Source organism: Syngnathus scovelli, chromosome 15 (genome assembly GCF_024217435.2).
Source record: "Syngnathus scovelli strain Florida chromosome 15, RoL_Ssco_1.2, whole genome shotgun sequence".
Lineage (NCBI taxonomy): Eukaryota > Metazoa > Chordata > Actinopteri > Syngnathiformes > Syngnathidae > Syngnathus > Syngnathus scovelli.
Window position 1 is genome coordinate 4,223,647 of NC_090861.1, and position 15,741 is coordinate 4,239,387.

At 39.3% G+C, this 15,741-nt stretch overlaps 1 protein-coding gene across 7 annotated transcripts in view; it reads left to right on the plus strand.

Annotated features, from left to right (window-relative positions):
• abr (ABR activator of RhoGEF and GTPase) overlaps positions 1-15,741 on the plus strand; it is a 45,611-nt gene that overhangs the window by 21,890 nt on the left and 7,980 nt on the right. For all 7 annotated transcript variants that reach the window (XM_049743502.2, XM_049743503.2, XM_049743505.2 and 4 more), the window contains 9 exons: positions 419-559; positions 647-768; positions 873-1,041; positions 1,688-1,807; positions 1,934-2,009; positions 2,080-2,184; positions 2,630-2,704; positions 5,712-5,809; positions 5,880-6,011. In XM_049743502.2, coding sequence (XP_049599459.1) covers positions 419-559; positions 647-768; positions 873-1,041; positions 1,688-1,807; positions 1,934-2,009; positions 2,080-2,184; positions 2,630-2,704; positions 5,712-5,809; positions 5,880-6,011 — 1,038 coding nt within the window. The remainder of the gene's footprint in view (positions 1-418; positions 560-646; positions 769-872; positions 1,042-1,687; positions 1,808-1,933; positions 2,010-2,079; positions 2,185-2,629; positions 2,705-5,711; positions 5,810-5,879; positions 6,012-15,741) is intronic.

Genomic DNA, 15,741 nt, shown 5'->3' on the forward strand with positions numbered 1-15,741 from the left:
GGTTTTCAGGTGCGCCTTATAGTGCGGAAAATACAGTACATTGATTTTTTTGTTCTTTATAACTACACAAACCATGTGGGCGTGGCTATCATTTCAAAATACACCACTCACATCTTAAAGGTTTATTTGCGTTAATTGTGTGTGTTTGTTTCTTCCGAAGTCACAGTTTTGTCATTCAAGCAAACTAGGGAGACACGCCGGGAGCAATTTAAAACCAGACGGCCTATCAGCATTCCGTCGGCATCTTCCGTCACCCCCTTATGTACTGATGAAAATCGGCTTTAACAACAGCTAGGAAATTACACTTTACTGAGATGACTTCACAATTTAGAACTGTTTGTGTTCTGAAGGAGATAGAAAATGTGAAAAGAACCCAAGGTGACTCTTTTTTTCTAACCTTTTTGCGTATGCACTGCAGGACTTGCTGAAACACACACCAAAGGACCATCCAGATTTCCCTCTCCTGCAGGACGCTTTGCGGATATCTCAGAATTTCCTCTCCTCCATCAACGAGGAGCTTGACCCTCGCAGGACTGCTGTCACCACACCCAAAGGAGAGGTGAGGGTTTTTTTTTTTCCCTTCAATGAGCTTTCAAGTTGGATATTATTGTTCATGAGCTCACGTTGAATGTCATGTTTTGGTCAGGCTCGTCAGCTGGTGAAGGATGGCTTCCTTGTGGAGATGTCGGAAAGCTCCAGGAAACTACGACACGTCTTTCTCTTCACTGACCTGCTGCTTTGTGCCAAAATGAAGAAGACCTCTGTTGGGTGAGCATTCCTTTTTTATTTATTTATAAATATTATTAAATATATTAAATATGCTTTTTTTTTTTTTTTTTACGTCTTACATGTCTGTTTTTGTCCCTCTACAGTCGTCACCAGCAATATGAGTGCAAGTGGTACATCCCTCTTGCAGACTTGACTTTCCAGACTCTGGACGAGTCTGACTCTTGCCATAGTATCCAAGTTCTCCCGGAGGATGAGATTGAAGAAATGAAGATGAAGATCTCACTCTTGAAGAGTGAGATACAAAAAGAGAAGGTAAAGCTTTGCTCAATCTGTAAAAATAACAATAAAAATAACAATAACAGTAAAAATTAAAATTAAAATTAAAATCAATAATAAATGAAAAATAATCTTCAGTTGAAACTATTAAATGATTAAACTTCTGGTTCATGCCGGGTCATACGGACAAGCATTAGGACTGTAGCAGTAGGAAAAACAGATTTCAAGCCTACGATAATGTTCCCCTGAAGGGGAGCAGAGAGAGTTCCCGTTATCTCGCTCGCATGGTGCTAAAAGTCTCCCACTCAGGGCACACGGAGCAATCACGTCTGCTATTTCCAGCTAGCCAGAAGAGTGACACATCTAATAGTACACTGGTTGACTCACAGTTTCCTGGGACGGATGCATGTATTCATGTTTCTGAATAACGTAATTAGCGGTTATATTTTAGACATTCAAAGGCGTTCCTGTAAAATAGGAAAAGGCCACTTCAGGCTGATAAGAACGGTGATGTTTTTCTTTTGGAATCTGAGCAGTTCCTAAACATTCCCAGGCAATCTTCTTATCTTTTGTATGGGGAAAAGCTTATTTGTTTTTATTTGCTGGTTGCATTTATTTTTGTTTTTTTACATAATTGTTTATTTTAATCAAGTCTAAAAATGTATTCTTTGGGTTGTTTTAGAAAGCACCAAAGGGTCAGAACCGTGTGGAGCGTCTAAGGAAGAAGATGAACGAGCAAGAATCTTGGCTGCTGCTTCACTCCCCCACAATCCCGTTCCGCCTCCACAACAAACATGGCAAGGTAAATAAATTTGAATTTTTAAATTCTTCTGCCACTCACATTGGATTGCTGCAGTACTCCGGTGGAACCACTAGATAGAGCCATACCACAAGTTGTGTTTTGATGCTTATGGTTCTTATCATGCAGAGCTACCTGTTCCTGCTCTCCTCGGACTATGAGAGGTCAGAATGGCGAGAAAGCATTCAGAAGCTCCAGAAGAAAGGTGATATAAATTCAAATTGCCCTTGACTAAAAAAAAGTGCAAGTCCAACAATGTCCATTCTTGTTTTCAGACCTTCAGGCGTGTGTATTAAGTTCGGTAGAGTTGCAGGTCCTGACGAGCTCCTGTTTCAAACTCCGAACCGTCCACAACATTCCCGTCACCAGTAATAAAGACGGTAAGACCACATTCTTGCTTTTTTCACCACTCCGTAGGCCGCCGCAGAAATGTCATGTGACAGAATCGAGTTGCAATATGTTTCTCATCCAGCGGCTGGCGATCACAATGCGGTGCAGTGTGTCAGCGGTGGCTGACATGTTTGTTTTCGCTGCACATTCCCACATTGTTCAGGAGCCGCTAGTGACATTAGAGCCATCTGGGCTACCTTCTCTAACATTCCTGTATGCCACAAGTGGTTTTTGGATTTATGTCTCGATCTAGAATATAGGCAAAATTAAGTAATAGCTGTGAAATCTCATAAAACATTTGTACTGCGACTGAAAAAAAAATTGTGTTTAAAAAAAAAAAAAAAAATTACAGAGACTTTGAATTTGCTTCGGCCTATCTTTGCAGAGTTTGCATGTTCTAGGTGCACAAAGTCAATGTGCCGTTTTTATCCCCAGATGAAGAGACTCCAGGCCTGTACGGCTTTCTTCATGTGATTGTTCACTCCGCCAAAGGATTCAAGGAGTCAGCCAGTAAGTCTGCCAGCAAAACAACTTTTCTTCTTCACCACACTTGTGCACACATTCCAGCCGCATGGAATCCTTTCACACATGAGCCAGTCAATCACTGTGGAGCGCACGTGCTCTTCTCATCAGGCCACGTCGAGGAAGAACACAAACGCAAAAACGAGTAGAGGGAAAGTTGAGATTTTTGTTTTTCTCAGACAGCGTAACGAAAAGCTTTAAGTACCAAAAATCATAATTACATAGTTTTTATCTTTTAAATTATAAACTATACTTTCTGTCTTATTTTGTTATTGCGCAAATTCTCTGAATGAGTGTGTGGAGCATTTCGACAGTGGGGTGTTTCCAAGTGGCTATTTCAGATGTCCCAGGAATGGACAGCTGGTATTTCCGTGCACGTTGTACGCAGTCTGTCAATCACGCAAGTTTAAATACCAATTTAAGATGATTTCCACGGTTACCGTGACAACTGCTAATGTAGTAAAGCTTCCTGCGAGAACGTTCCGGGTAATGGATTGAAGCATGATCTCTTCGGAAGCCCCGTTTGAACCTCGGTCGGGGAGCAAAGAGCTGAGGTGCTTACCAATGAGGAAATATTCGCCGTTGACCATATTAATGTTCTTTGCGTCCTTCGATAACACGTCAAAAATAATTACGGGGATCCAGATCCATGTGCGTTGTCAGCAGCAATGTTGTTCAGGAATTTAGCTGGCTGCTGCGGTTTTTGTTGACGTCTCCTTTGGTTCAACTCAAGACATTCCTTTTGTTCGAAAGCCACACTTGCTCCGCTATTAAAGATATTGTAACACGTGAATGTGGTTTTTGTGGCAACGTGCAAGCTATTATTCTAGTCAGCGAATAGCAGCCACCATTTTTTGATCGTCGAGAAGATGTGATAATCCCGTTAGATGTTCTTCGGATTGTCAAGTCGCACAAATATAATTCAAAATATGCATGTAAGTCACTGTACATGTCGCTGTCCCGTGGGATTTTTATTCAGCCTGGGGTGTAGTTGGCAAACTAGGTCACGCAAGTAGGAGCTAGAAGTCAAATCTCCCAAATAATGATCCCTGTGTTATTTAAAAACACGACCTGTGAAAGTTGTTTTTTTTTCTTTGTGTATGAGTGCAAGAGGATGCAAAATAAAAAAAAAAAAAACGTTAATTACAATTGAAAAATTAATTAAAAATTTGCATATGGCCATGCTACATTAGCGGCCCCGTTCATTAACCCAAATTAAAAAAAATTAATAGAATGAATTAATTATTGATTAGTCTTTACATCATGTGTTGACGCTCGGAGCAGTTAAGGCCTTTGTTTAGTCTTATTTATATATTATATATATATTTTAGAACTGACATACCTTGTTACAGGCTAAAGCCATGTTAGCATGGATTGCTATTTTGTGCTATTAATAGTTTTCCAATTCAATTATGACTGTTAAGAAAAGCTGCTTATTTGTTTACCGGGCTGTCAAGTGATTCGGTGGAGCCTTAGTTTGACCCGGCTTTCAACACAACCCAAGGCTAAGATTAGCAATCCCGTATTAGAACTCGCAACAGCCTTCAGTCAAGAGAGATGAAAAAGGATGGGATCCATTAACCCCTGTTTGAAGGGTTCACAGACCCCATGCAGAGCAATTCACCCCCCCCCCTCAGAGTCAGCCTCGCGTTGACCTGCCAGGGAAATCGAAATTCCAGGCCACGTTTAGTTTGTCCTACTTTGAGGTAGACACCCAAAAAATATGACTCTGGCCTTGTTTCAGTTTGATGTCTGAGGCCTAAAAACACATTTTCAAATCGTGAGAAATGTCCATTGACACGTTGGAGCTGTTCACACAAAAGACCTTCTGTTTCCAACCTAATTTTCTGGAATGTGTCTTACAAATTGAATGTGCGCTGTGGATTTTAGGTGTCAGTCAAGCTTCTGGTTCTAAAAGTGTACGACAACAAATCAGTTTATTAAATATCTCCCACGTGGCCGTGCTGAATTCCCCCTTTCGGTGAACTTCCTTCATATCATCACGACTGATCTTCTTAAAGTAATTATGCCCGCTTTTTAGAACGCTGAGAAAACAAGCAAGAAGAATGAGACCAGATGGGGTTCATTTAATTGGAACATTTTCAAAGTATTTGACCACGTTTACAAGCCCCGCCTCTTAAAGGCACATATAATAATTCATAAAATATTGCAGCTTGTGATCAAATGTTTTTAAATAAGTGTGCTAAAGATGTGAAAGAAGTTAAATTATTTTTAAAATGCTTTTTATGAAGTCGCTTTATGTCACAGATTTTCTCCCAGCAATAAATATGGCTTCGATCATTCTTGGTAGGCTTGCGGGAGGTTTATGTGAGATTTCAACACACACACACCTTCCGTCCGGCCGTACATCCGTCGCTCAATCTCGCCAGCTATCATGGCAAAAGGTCGAGTCTATCCATCCATCATCATGTCAGGTGGAGTCTAACCCGAGGGAGCAAGTTGAGGCTATGAGACGTATAGACGCTTTACACACGGGCAGCACCTCACCCTGCAAGAAATGCCACAACAGCATTAAAAAAAAAAAAAATACATTAACCGATATAATTGCTTCGTGTAAAGGACAAGAGGGGCTGCATCCCAGGAGAATGACTGTCATTAAATGAGTGTGTACGCCGAGCAGAAATTGATGTCTTAGAAAATACAATAAAGTGACAATTCAAGGACTACTTGATGCAACAAAGCGGACATATTTTTATTTTATTTTTTCTTCTGATGAGACTAATAAGTGCATATTTAAAGTCATTAAATAATATACTTAAAAGCAACACCACATGTCACTTTTAATAGCTCAGTAGTTTTAATATTGTACATTATATTAATCTAATTACTGACTATGATCTCATGAGAATATAGTGGGTGTAAAAATAAAAGCAATATACTGAGGTCATTATGAATGTCATTAAATCATTTTGCATTTCAAGCCTACAAAATATTTGGATTAATAATAATGATTGACCTATTTGTTTCATCCTAGATCTGTACTGCACCCTCGAAGTGGACTCTTTTGGATACTTTGTGAGCAAAGCTAAGACTAGAGTCTTCCTAGACACCGCTGAACCTCAATGGAATGAAGTCAGTGAAAGCAGGTTCTCACCTCGCTCTCCGTCCATATTTTCTAAAACCTCCTCGTGTTCCTCACCAGGAGTTTGAGATCGAGTTGGAGGGATCCCAGTTCTTACGAATCCTGTGCTATGAGAAGTGTTACGATAAAAGCATGCTCAACAAGGAAGACAACGAGATAGTGGACAAGATCATGGGCAAAGGGCAAGTTCAGGTAAGAGGAGCCATCGCTGAATTACACGCCTGTGTGTCCTCATGGGGAGATTTCCCAACTCATTTTGGATTAGCTGTCTAGTCTCTAAACACAACGGCGTGGTTTTGTCGCGGTTGGCCTCTAATTGCCCCAGTTGGAGTCTAAAATCTAGTTTAGTCAAACGGGGTTTTCCCCGCCTTCTTGTGAGACATATACCATAAAAATCCCTTTTGGGGGTTTGTAAACCATACGATGGAATCTTAGTGGTTACACAAAATGTTTCTTTCATAGATGATGAGGTTTTTTCGAGCCACCTACAGAATTGCTAGAAGAGTTAAGCACCTCATCGATTGTCCATTAACTGAATTAAAAAATTAAGCCGGTTGTCTGGGAACTAAATAACAAATTTAATGCCAGAATGTAGAAGATGATAATTCAGTTAAACTAGCTCAACGTTTTGTTTGTTGCTTCAGAACTTATCGGTTTGACAGCTGAGAAATATTTGAGACTGAAAGTGGGGCAAACATGAAATCAACCCCCACAGAACTCTTTTTTTTTTTTTTTTTTTAAAGAGTCAACTCTAAAATAGTTGCTGCTTCTCATTAGACATATTTCAGTTTGGAAAATGTCAACAAACTTCTCAGCATTTCCTGTTTTCGCTTGCACATAACTTCGGCTCATCTACACCTTGTTTACAAACATGACCTTAAGTTTATTCGAGAAGGACTTTACATACATCATGAGGATTTATTCAAATTCCGGTGTGACTTCCTCTAAAGCTAAAAAAGTTGGTTGAATTTTTAGAGGACAAAAGAATTCCGCTAAAAAATTTTGAAGCGCGGTCGTGCATAAAACATCAGCAATTTCAGTTTGGTGAATATCAACAGATTGATTCGGTAAGCCTTGTGTGGTATTTTATTTTCCAAAAGAACAGCCAACCACAGCAAGAGAACAGCTTGAAGACAAAAAAAAAAAAAAGAATCGTTGAGTGACTCATTGAGCAGTTAACACTCCAGTAGCACCACGTTACATTTGCTGCTTATAAAATTTAAGCTTTAGTGCTTTGTGGTTGGCACATTTTTTCTAATCCCTTTTTATATTTGCAAAAAAAATGTTAGATGCATTTTTTTTTTACAATCATATATAACATTTAGTCCCACCTCATTTGTTATGGCCACCAGACTCGGAGACAAATGTTTCTGGGAACATCCACTTCTCGCCAACAACAGAAGGGGAGGGGGGGAGGGGGGGGGGTGAATAAATACACCACATGTTTAAAATGAAGATGGGAGAGAGTGAGTGCCATGTCCCGGACCCTTGAGAGGGTGGGAACATTGTGGGCTTGATTATACGAGTGGGAAGGTTTTAGAGAAACAACATGATTTATTTACGGAAGATGGGCTTAGATGGTCGTAGAAAAGTGTGTGGATTAAAATGGTGAAATGTTGTCAATCTGATTAAATAACATTATTATCACGACAGACATTTGCCTCGAGTGGAGATACTTTTGGTGGCTTTCTTGGTGAAGTTAAGTTTAAAAGGGGCCTTCAATGTTTTGCTTTCCTCTCTCGAGGCCTTCCCAAGCTTGAAGATTAGTGGCTGACCGTAGATGGGCATATTGGGCTTGAAGTTATTTTTTATTTTTTCATTTTTTTTGCTTGCTTGCTTCACTTTGAACACAATCTCTTGCGGGATACCTTCAGGCAGCATTTTTTTCAATATAATGGTTAAATTGATGACTGTGACATGAACAGATAACCTTTGACCTCTGGGGTCTTTGTCTTAATCCTTTCATGAAACACCTCCTGTCCATCAAAACGGCAGATTTTTAGTGAAAGCCTCTCTCCAGGTTGCCAGTCAAAGAAAAGAACTGTCTCCGTTCTGTGATGACTTTGGCATTTTGCCACTCATCTCCCCCTTGAATGTCGGTTCTGCATATCCACCGTGACCTTTCTTGTGAATACAAACTTCACACATATGGAAACTTGAATGGCACTTAACAGAGTGCAGACCACCGCCATGTGGGTTTTTTTTTTTTTGTTCGTGAGTAGTCTGTCTTGTTTTATCAGTGGGTCAGGCTGGTCCCCTTTAAAAGCTGCCAGTGACCCAAAATTATCCCAATGAGAAAAAACGAAATACAAGTTTGATCCACGTTCCATTTCTAACCCCCGAGACATCCCTGGAGGTCATTTTTATTGCCTTGTATTTAGATTGCGAGCACCTCTCAGCATCTCTTCAGTTAACGGGCCCCACTAAGCCGTAACCGGACCAGTTTCCCGGAGATAATGAGAGCCAGATAAGGCGAGGAAAAGCGAAAGAAGTGATGAAGTAGTTTTGCTTCTTAAAGGCCCCCCTCTTGGAAGTGCAGAAGCGGGATAGGGGGTGCGCACATTAGCTAACGTTACGGGTGCAAAGGGGTTGTAAAGTTGGTGGTGAGCATCTGTCTGCACTCTCATTTCCACTTAAGTGCCGTCGTCTTCCCCTCGCCGTTAAGCATTAGATGCAAGGATTGACATTTATATGCTTTGTGAAGGGTTTATTGGAGAAAGGGTCGGCGTTTTGGCTAATTGTCTTGTGAACTTTGTCGACAAGTGAGAGATGAGGAGGTGATTTCTCAGACCAACTCATAACACCTGATCGGTAGTTTTCGTTTAAGGCTTGCAATTTTGTAATTGTAGATTGAAGTGCATTTGCATATTTGGAAGTATCTCATGGTGTAATTTCAAGCTGTGATCTGTCATGTTCGTGCCCAACGCAGACGGCAAACACACACACACACGAGCACACAAACAACTGTCAACAACACCAACGGCTCGGATAATGGACAAAGCTGTGTTGTAAATGATGTCAAATGCAGCCTGCTGTCTATTTACATGCATGTACCTCCTTTTTCATGGTTTTGTCGCAGGCTGCAACGTTGTCATAGTTTCCTTCAGGAAAAAAAAAAAAAATTTAAAAGATGAATGGTAATTAAAATGGATGGATGGACAGTTTGTCTTCACGGGCCAAATATAATTACACTACGGGCCACAGTTTGACACCCATGGTGTAAGGTTTGATATTTGTGTATGATTTTTAATCCTTTACCACAAAGCTGCATTGTGCAAACCCCTGACTTGACATTTTTCATCCTGCCAACCTAAAATGAGCACTTTTTGTCTTGAGGGATTTACAGGCCATTTATATAGTACAGTATATCCTTCACTTGTTCTCTTTTCATTTTGGAGTATTTTAATAGAACAAAAAAAATCAATAATTGTGTAGTTGGACACAAAACTTATTGTTTTTTTCTTTTCCCATTTGAGTCAGTAAATGCCATATTTTATTGGTACAGTACATCGGCCAAGAGTTAAAAAGTCATGTTGAAATCGCATTTCAGAAGCCGTTCTGCATCTGCGTTGAAGATGTAAAAAATAAAAATAAAAATGCCATTTAAAGGCCAAAGCAGCTCTTGCTCCCTCCCTCCCTTCTCATTCCCCAGCCATTCATTTGTTTTGCCAACTATTTTAGATTGAAGCACACAATCTCCCAAAAAAATAATGGATGAATCCCAGAGATGTTAACGACACGTAATCGGTCCTCATTATAACATTGCATAATCTTCGGAGAGAGATTGACTACAGATGTCTGTTTTGTGAACACGCGCTACGTGGGGATGGAGAAGAGGAAGACAATTGGAATGAGAGCCCCAGATGGTGGCAAATAATACTATGCGGAGGGTTAGATTGAGAACAAAAGAGCTCATCAGAGCTGGAGAAATGAAATGCTCTCCAGAGAGACTCCTTTTTCATATTCATTGGCGACCTTTTTTTTTGTCTTGCCGAGTCTTTGTGCCAAAGGTAATTGGAAACAGTCTAAAGCGGGGGCCAGCTTAGTCATATTGGCGGCTGTCAAATTCTATGCTCAGATAACACTTAAACCGAATATTACGTTTTCCCTTTAAAAAAAAAAAATCCCATAGCTATTATTTCAGCTGATAAGAGAACACAAAATAAAAGACTGACCCCAAACATTTCTGTGACCTTGGGGGAAAGTCACCCGCTTCCTTCCTTCCCAACACTAACTTGGCTTTCTCTGGAAGTAGTAAAGCTCATTTCATGCATTTGAGTGCCAACACGCTGTGAGGCTCAGCTCATGGATTCATCTCAGCTTCGGGTCTGTGAAATCCTTTCTCAGTAGATAGATCAGTGTGTGACCACATACAATACTGGCAGTACTGGCATTTGACATTGGACGATTTTTTTTTTTTTCCTATTATGCTTTCTCACTAGATTTTTGCTGTCCTTGACTTTTCAATCATCCATTTTTATACTTACCCAAAGAGGTTAAAAGAAGAGCTTGGGTAGTGTAACTAAGAGATAAGTAAGGAGTTACTTAAGTCAAGCTGAGTCATCCCTGACTTCATTATAAAGGAAAAAAAAATGTCCCCATTTTTATTCCTCTTTCAATTATCGTCACTACACAACGTTTCCTTCAGTGAATATAAAACAGTCAACTGTCAGTTAGTATTGGTAGCTGGAGGTGCTGCAGCTGTTTCATATGGCTTGGATGACATCTGCTCAGATCTCCTCATGTCATGTTACTGGCTTCATGGGTGAGTCAGAAGAGACAAACATCTATTTTGGAAGGGTACAAAGTACAAGCTCAGTAAATAAAAAAAAAAAAAAAGGAAGAGTTTACTTTTACGGAAGAGGATTAGGGCCAGTGAAGGAAAAAAAAAACGAGGGGTGACAGGATTCAGACTTTTTTTCTCAGAATTCTGACTTTAAAGTCAGAATTCCGACTTTAAAGTCAGAATTCTGAGAATAAAGTCAGAATTCTGACTTCAAAGTCAGAATTCCCACTTTCTGACTTAAAGTCAGAATTTTGACTTTATTCTCAGAATTCTGACTTTAAAGTCAGAATTCCGACTTTAAAGTCAGAATTCTGAGAATAAAGTCAGAATTCTGACACTTAGAATTCTGAGAAAAAAAAGTCAGAATCCTGTCACCCCTCGTTTTTTTCTTCTTCACTGACCCTAATCCTCTTCCGTAGACTTGAGCTCCAGTTGACTTTTTTTTTTTTTTTAAATAATAATTCTAAATAGCGAGACTTTTTTTCATTTGCAGCTTTTCACTTCTAAATACATCAAGTTCATGAAAATTCTAACTTGCCTGTCGTGCCTGTTGTTTGATCCTGCCTTATGACTTCCTGTCTCCAAGTCAAGGGTGGCTGAATATCCATTTCCTGCTCAGACTGAGCCGTCTGCGTCGTACTGCTTCATGTTTACTTTTATCAAAATCCTGGGATACACTTTTTTGTCCAACTCTGATGCTTAAATGAGATCAAATAAGATTTGGGGTTTTTCTATAATAATACGACTCTCATATCTTCTTAGTTGTTTATAGTCGATAAATTATTAATGGCATGTGGGGAATTTTGTCCTGGGTCTTTTGGAAACAAAAGATAATTATACACTTTATTTTAACATGCCATTTTGACAAGTTATAGCCACAAATGATGAAATATTTTTCCCCTGTGCAATGATTCAATTGTTGTCACATGGAGAATAAATGTTGTAATTGTTCTCAAGTTGACTTTGGGGATGTTATCAAGTTGTCAGCTGAAAAAAAAGGTTATTCAATGTCAATCGGATACTCCAAATCCAGCTGTGGTGCAAGTTAACACCACTTGTGACATTTTATGGATTCTTCAGATATTAAGAAATGTTTATAGCGCCATTTTTGTTGCAATCCACTAACACAGCACCAGAGAGACTTTCAACTAATTAACAATAAACTCATTTAAATTGCTTCACAGGCCTTTTGTCTCAAGTGGTCACTTTCAATCACTTGAAGCAGCCTGTTGCGTAATCATCGTGCCACGATGAATATATCGCAAGCATCTTTTCGAAAATGTCCCCGGTAGACACATCAAATGCTGGCAATCTCGATGAAGTGTCTGTACCTGTTCTCGCTTTCAAAAGCGAGCCAAGTGGGCGTTTAAGTGTTGTGTAACGTGTTGTGTAATCGCTGGGATGTGTTGAGTTTCACGATTTGCGGAGGAGGTGTTTGGGTGTATTGAATCTTCTTGGCTCACTCCAGGATGTTTGATGAAGTCAGTGTGATGCGAGCAGGTCACTCTTATTTTTTATTTTTTTTTCTCCTGGTGTCTTCGGTTATTTTCACACAAAAATCAAAATATCATAGGAGTTGTCGAGACAGGCATTTCCAGACCAGTTGTCATGGCAATACTCAGAGCTGATTTAAAAAAAAAATGTTCGGTTGATTTTTATCTGACACAACCCTCTCGTCCAAAATTTGTCGTCAGTTTTTCAATAGTTTATTCTGAAAAAAAAAAAGCTTTGCAAATACGGGTTAGGCACTTCTTTACTGACCCGGATGAATAAAATAATTGCTTCTTTGCAAAGCATTTATTGAGGCGCTCCCATTTTGATGGACACACAAACTGGGTCATGCATTGTGACTGACTGCTTTTAATATTACCATAATTGTGACTTGTCTTAGACGACCCTGAATATATATAGAGATTTTTTTTTAAATTATTATTTCAAGATATACCGTTTTCCAAATGATTTTAATGTATAAAAACAAAATTGGGATCAAAATAATTGGATTTGATGATGACAACCGGAAGCAGTTTCCTATACGCCGCTATTGCGTAATCCAGTCCCCCTTCTTCCCTCCCTCGTGCAATCTTCCAGGTGGCTGCATGCAGTCAGTCATGGTTTGACTCTCCAGAGTAAATAATTCAAGCAGGTCAGTAGCGTGTCATCCTCGGAAGCTTTCCTCGCTTCTTCTCTTCAAAATGGGTCACGCTGTACAGATGGCCCGGTCCCTGCCTGCACGAGGCTACGACACGAACACTTCACGAAGATCATTGCGCAATGTAAACACTAACCAAGTGAGACTCAACCACTAATAATCTGTTCTTGCAATTTAGTGATGTACCGATCCCATTGGAACGGAATCCCAAAAAGTCAGACACAATGCAGTTCATTGATTATGTGGTAATCGGAATGGAATGGGAAGAACACAATCTGCTTTCCACAAGCCGAGATAAAGAACGCCAAATGTTGCAATTCTCCATTGTTTTATTACAAGTGGTTGACTACCAAGTCTTAAATCAAAATTATTTATTTGTCTCGCTCCTCTCCTGTTTCCCCCTCACCACGCCCTGCAACCCAAAAGAGGCTAATGAAACCCCTCTTTTACTTTCTTCTTTCCTCCCTCCCTTGCCTTTTTGCTCTAAAGTGTTTAATAAGTGATGGAGCGGTTAATCTGTTGAAGATCACCCCCAAAGGCTTAGATGAAAAGAAAAGCAGAATAATCTGTCGAAAAACCCTGAGGCTGGTTCCCCAGCTTGGCAAACCTTCTATGCGCTCCCGTTTTTTTTTTTTTACACCCCCCAATTGTGGACACACAAACACAAACTCAAGCAGTAATAATTGGACTTGCACGTTGAATTAATTTAAGATTATAACTCCATTTATTTTGACACCACATTTGCAGACTCCATTAAAAATGTAATGACATTAATCGATTTTAGCTCCATAAAACAAAAACATATTATTAAAGAGACCAGTGTGTTCTAAAATATAAAGAAAGGGCTATGTTTTGTTCCCTTTCTGTGATTGGCTGGCGCTCAATTCCAAGGTTGGGTCAATTTGGAGCGGGTCCAACTCACCCGTGACCCGATTAAGGATGGAGATGATAGAGATTTTCTCTTCATGTGAGTGTTAAATGATAATTTAATCCAATTTAATTTTTATTTTTATTTTTATTATTATTCTGTTTTAATGATAATTACCAAAACGAATTCTCAACCTCCTGTCTCCGCCATAATTAATCACAAGGGGCGGTCCATTGCATATTAATGTTTGAGTGGCACACCCGTTAAATCGATCATTAATTCATCTCTGGTCGTAATTGTCACTTCAAGGCTGGGGGTGAGTTTGGAAACCAGCGACTCAATCACCTCCCATTTTCCCAATCCATCACTACAAACCATACCGTTGTCCATATTCTCTGCCCAACATGCAGAATTAAAACTCGGGAGGAAAAATGGGATGCAGCACAACCTCTTATTGATAAATGAGATGTTCAAGGTCCATGTAGTCACTTTGACGATGTGTGAGGTCACATCGAACCCGCCCACTAAACCCAAGTAGCATGAAATACAAATATTATCCTGGCACGTTACTCTGATGTTAATAGTCTACGATTAAATATCTTGTAGGGTGTAAATGTGGCTTTGAGTCGTCGTGGCGGTTTTTCCAGAATAGATTTTTCTCGTACGTGCAGTGGTGTGAACCACAGTGTTCCGTCAACATGTGACGTAAGCTTGTTTTTAAATACTGTAAATAAATCAAATATCCGAGTGGGCGGGAACTACTACTACTGTTTTCACTACATCATGTTGATTCGACGGAGTACGAGTCTTGATTTGCTTTTTCCGGGCCACACGAAACGATGTGGCGGGCCGGAATCTGCCCTCCGAGCCTTGGGTTTGACACCGGTTCTTTCAAGGTTCTCACTGATTCATCCCTGAAGTAAATTTTTATTTATTGATCCCTATTAACCTGTCATTGGGTGGACATTTCAGCAAAACCGTGGAGCTGAAATGTTCCAAAACTTTTTCCTACTAGTCTGCCCAGGACTGCTTTTCACATTTTGGGGGTTTTGTTCAAATGTTTTGCTGAATTTTATTTTGTGAAGGAAAGTTAAGCTTGCCAATTGGCTGCTGTCCCCTCTCTATAAATTGTCCAATCAGATGAAAGGTGATTGATTGTCATGGAAAGCCAACAAGACACATTACTTCCCCCTCTTGAGCTTTTTGACTTTTATTTTTATGCTCTTATCGCTTATTATCTTCTTCATGGATGTTAAACCCTATTTGTGATCAAGACATGCACTCGGATGATAGATATCTATTTCTTTCCACTTCTTTTCTCTCATCTAAAAATATCTCATGTCTCCCTTGGGGTTTTCTTCCTTCTCATTTCCCCGCTCCAAAAATTGTTTTCCCAGACATTCTTTCCAAAAAGTGACGCATGGAGTGTGTGCGTCTCCAACTTGCAAATGTTGGGGGTTAAAAATATATTCTGGTAGGGGTTGACTCAGGTCTTGGCTGTACAAAGTCGACACGGCCATCTCGTCTCGCCATTAATCGCCATTTATATGTTAAATTGAAATCTTCTCCCAGTCCTCCAGTCATCTACCAATTTGTGCGGGATTCCAAATTTAAAAAATTCACTTTCCCTCATAAGATGCCGTGAGACTTATCATCTGTTCCAGGGTCATAATGTCATTTTCTTTTTTGCAATGAAAAGCTTAAGAAAATGTCAAATGCATGGAAAGTCATTACTGTGATGCCCGCTGAATTGAGGATTAGTGTTCCATTTTTGTTCAACCTTGTTATGCAACATTTTTTTCCCCCCCACAAGTAGAAAAAAAAATCCTAAAGTCAAAATAAGTGTCAAGAATTCTATACATCCATATATAAACTGTTTTTCTCACCTTGTTGAAACCAGCTTAAATAAATAAATAAATAGAAATAAATAGAAATACATTGAAATAAATTAAAATACATTGAAATAAATTGAAATAAAAATAAATAAATAAATAACAGGAACTATTCTTCAAGATAATGGAAGTATTATAAATAAATAAATAGAAATAAATAGAAATACATTGAAATACATTGAAATAAGTTAAAATACATTGAAATAAATTGAAATAAAATAAATAAA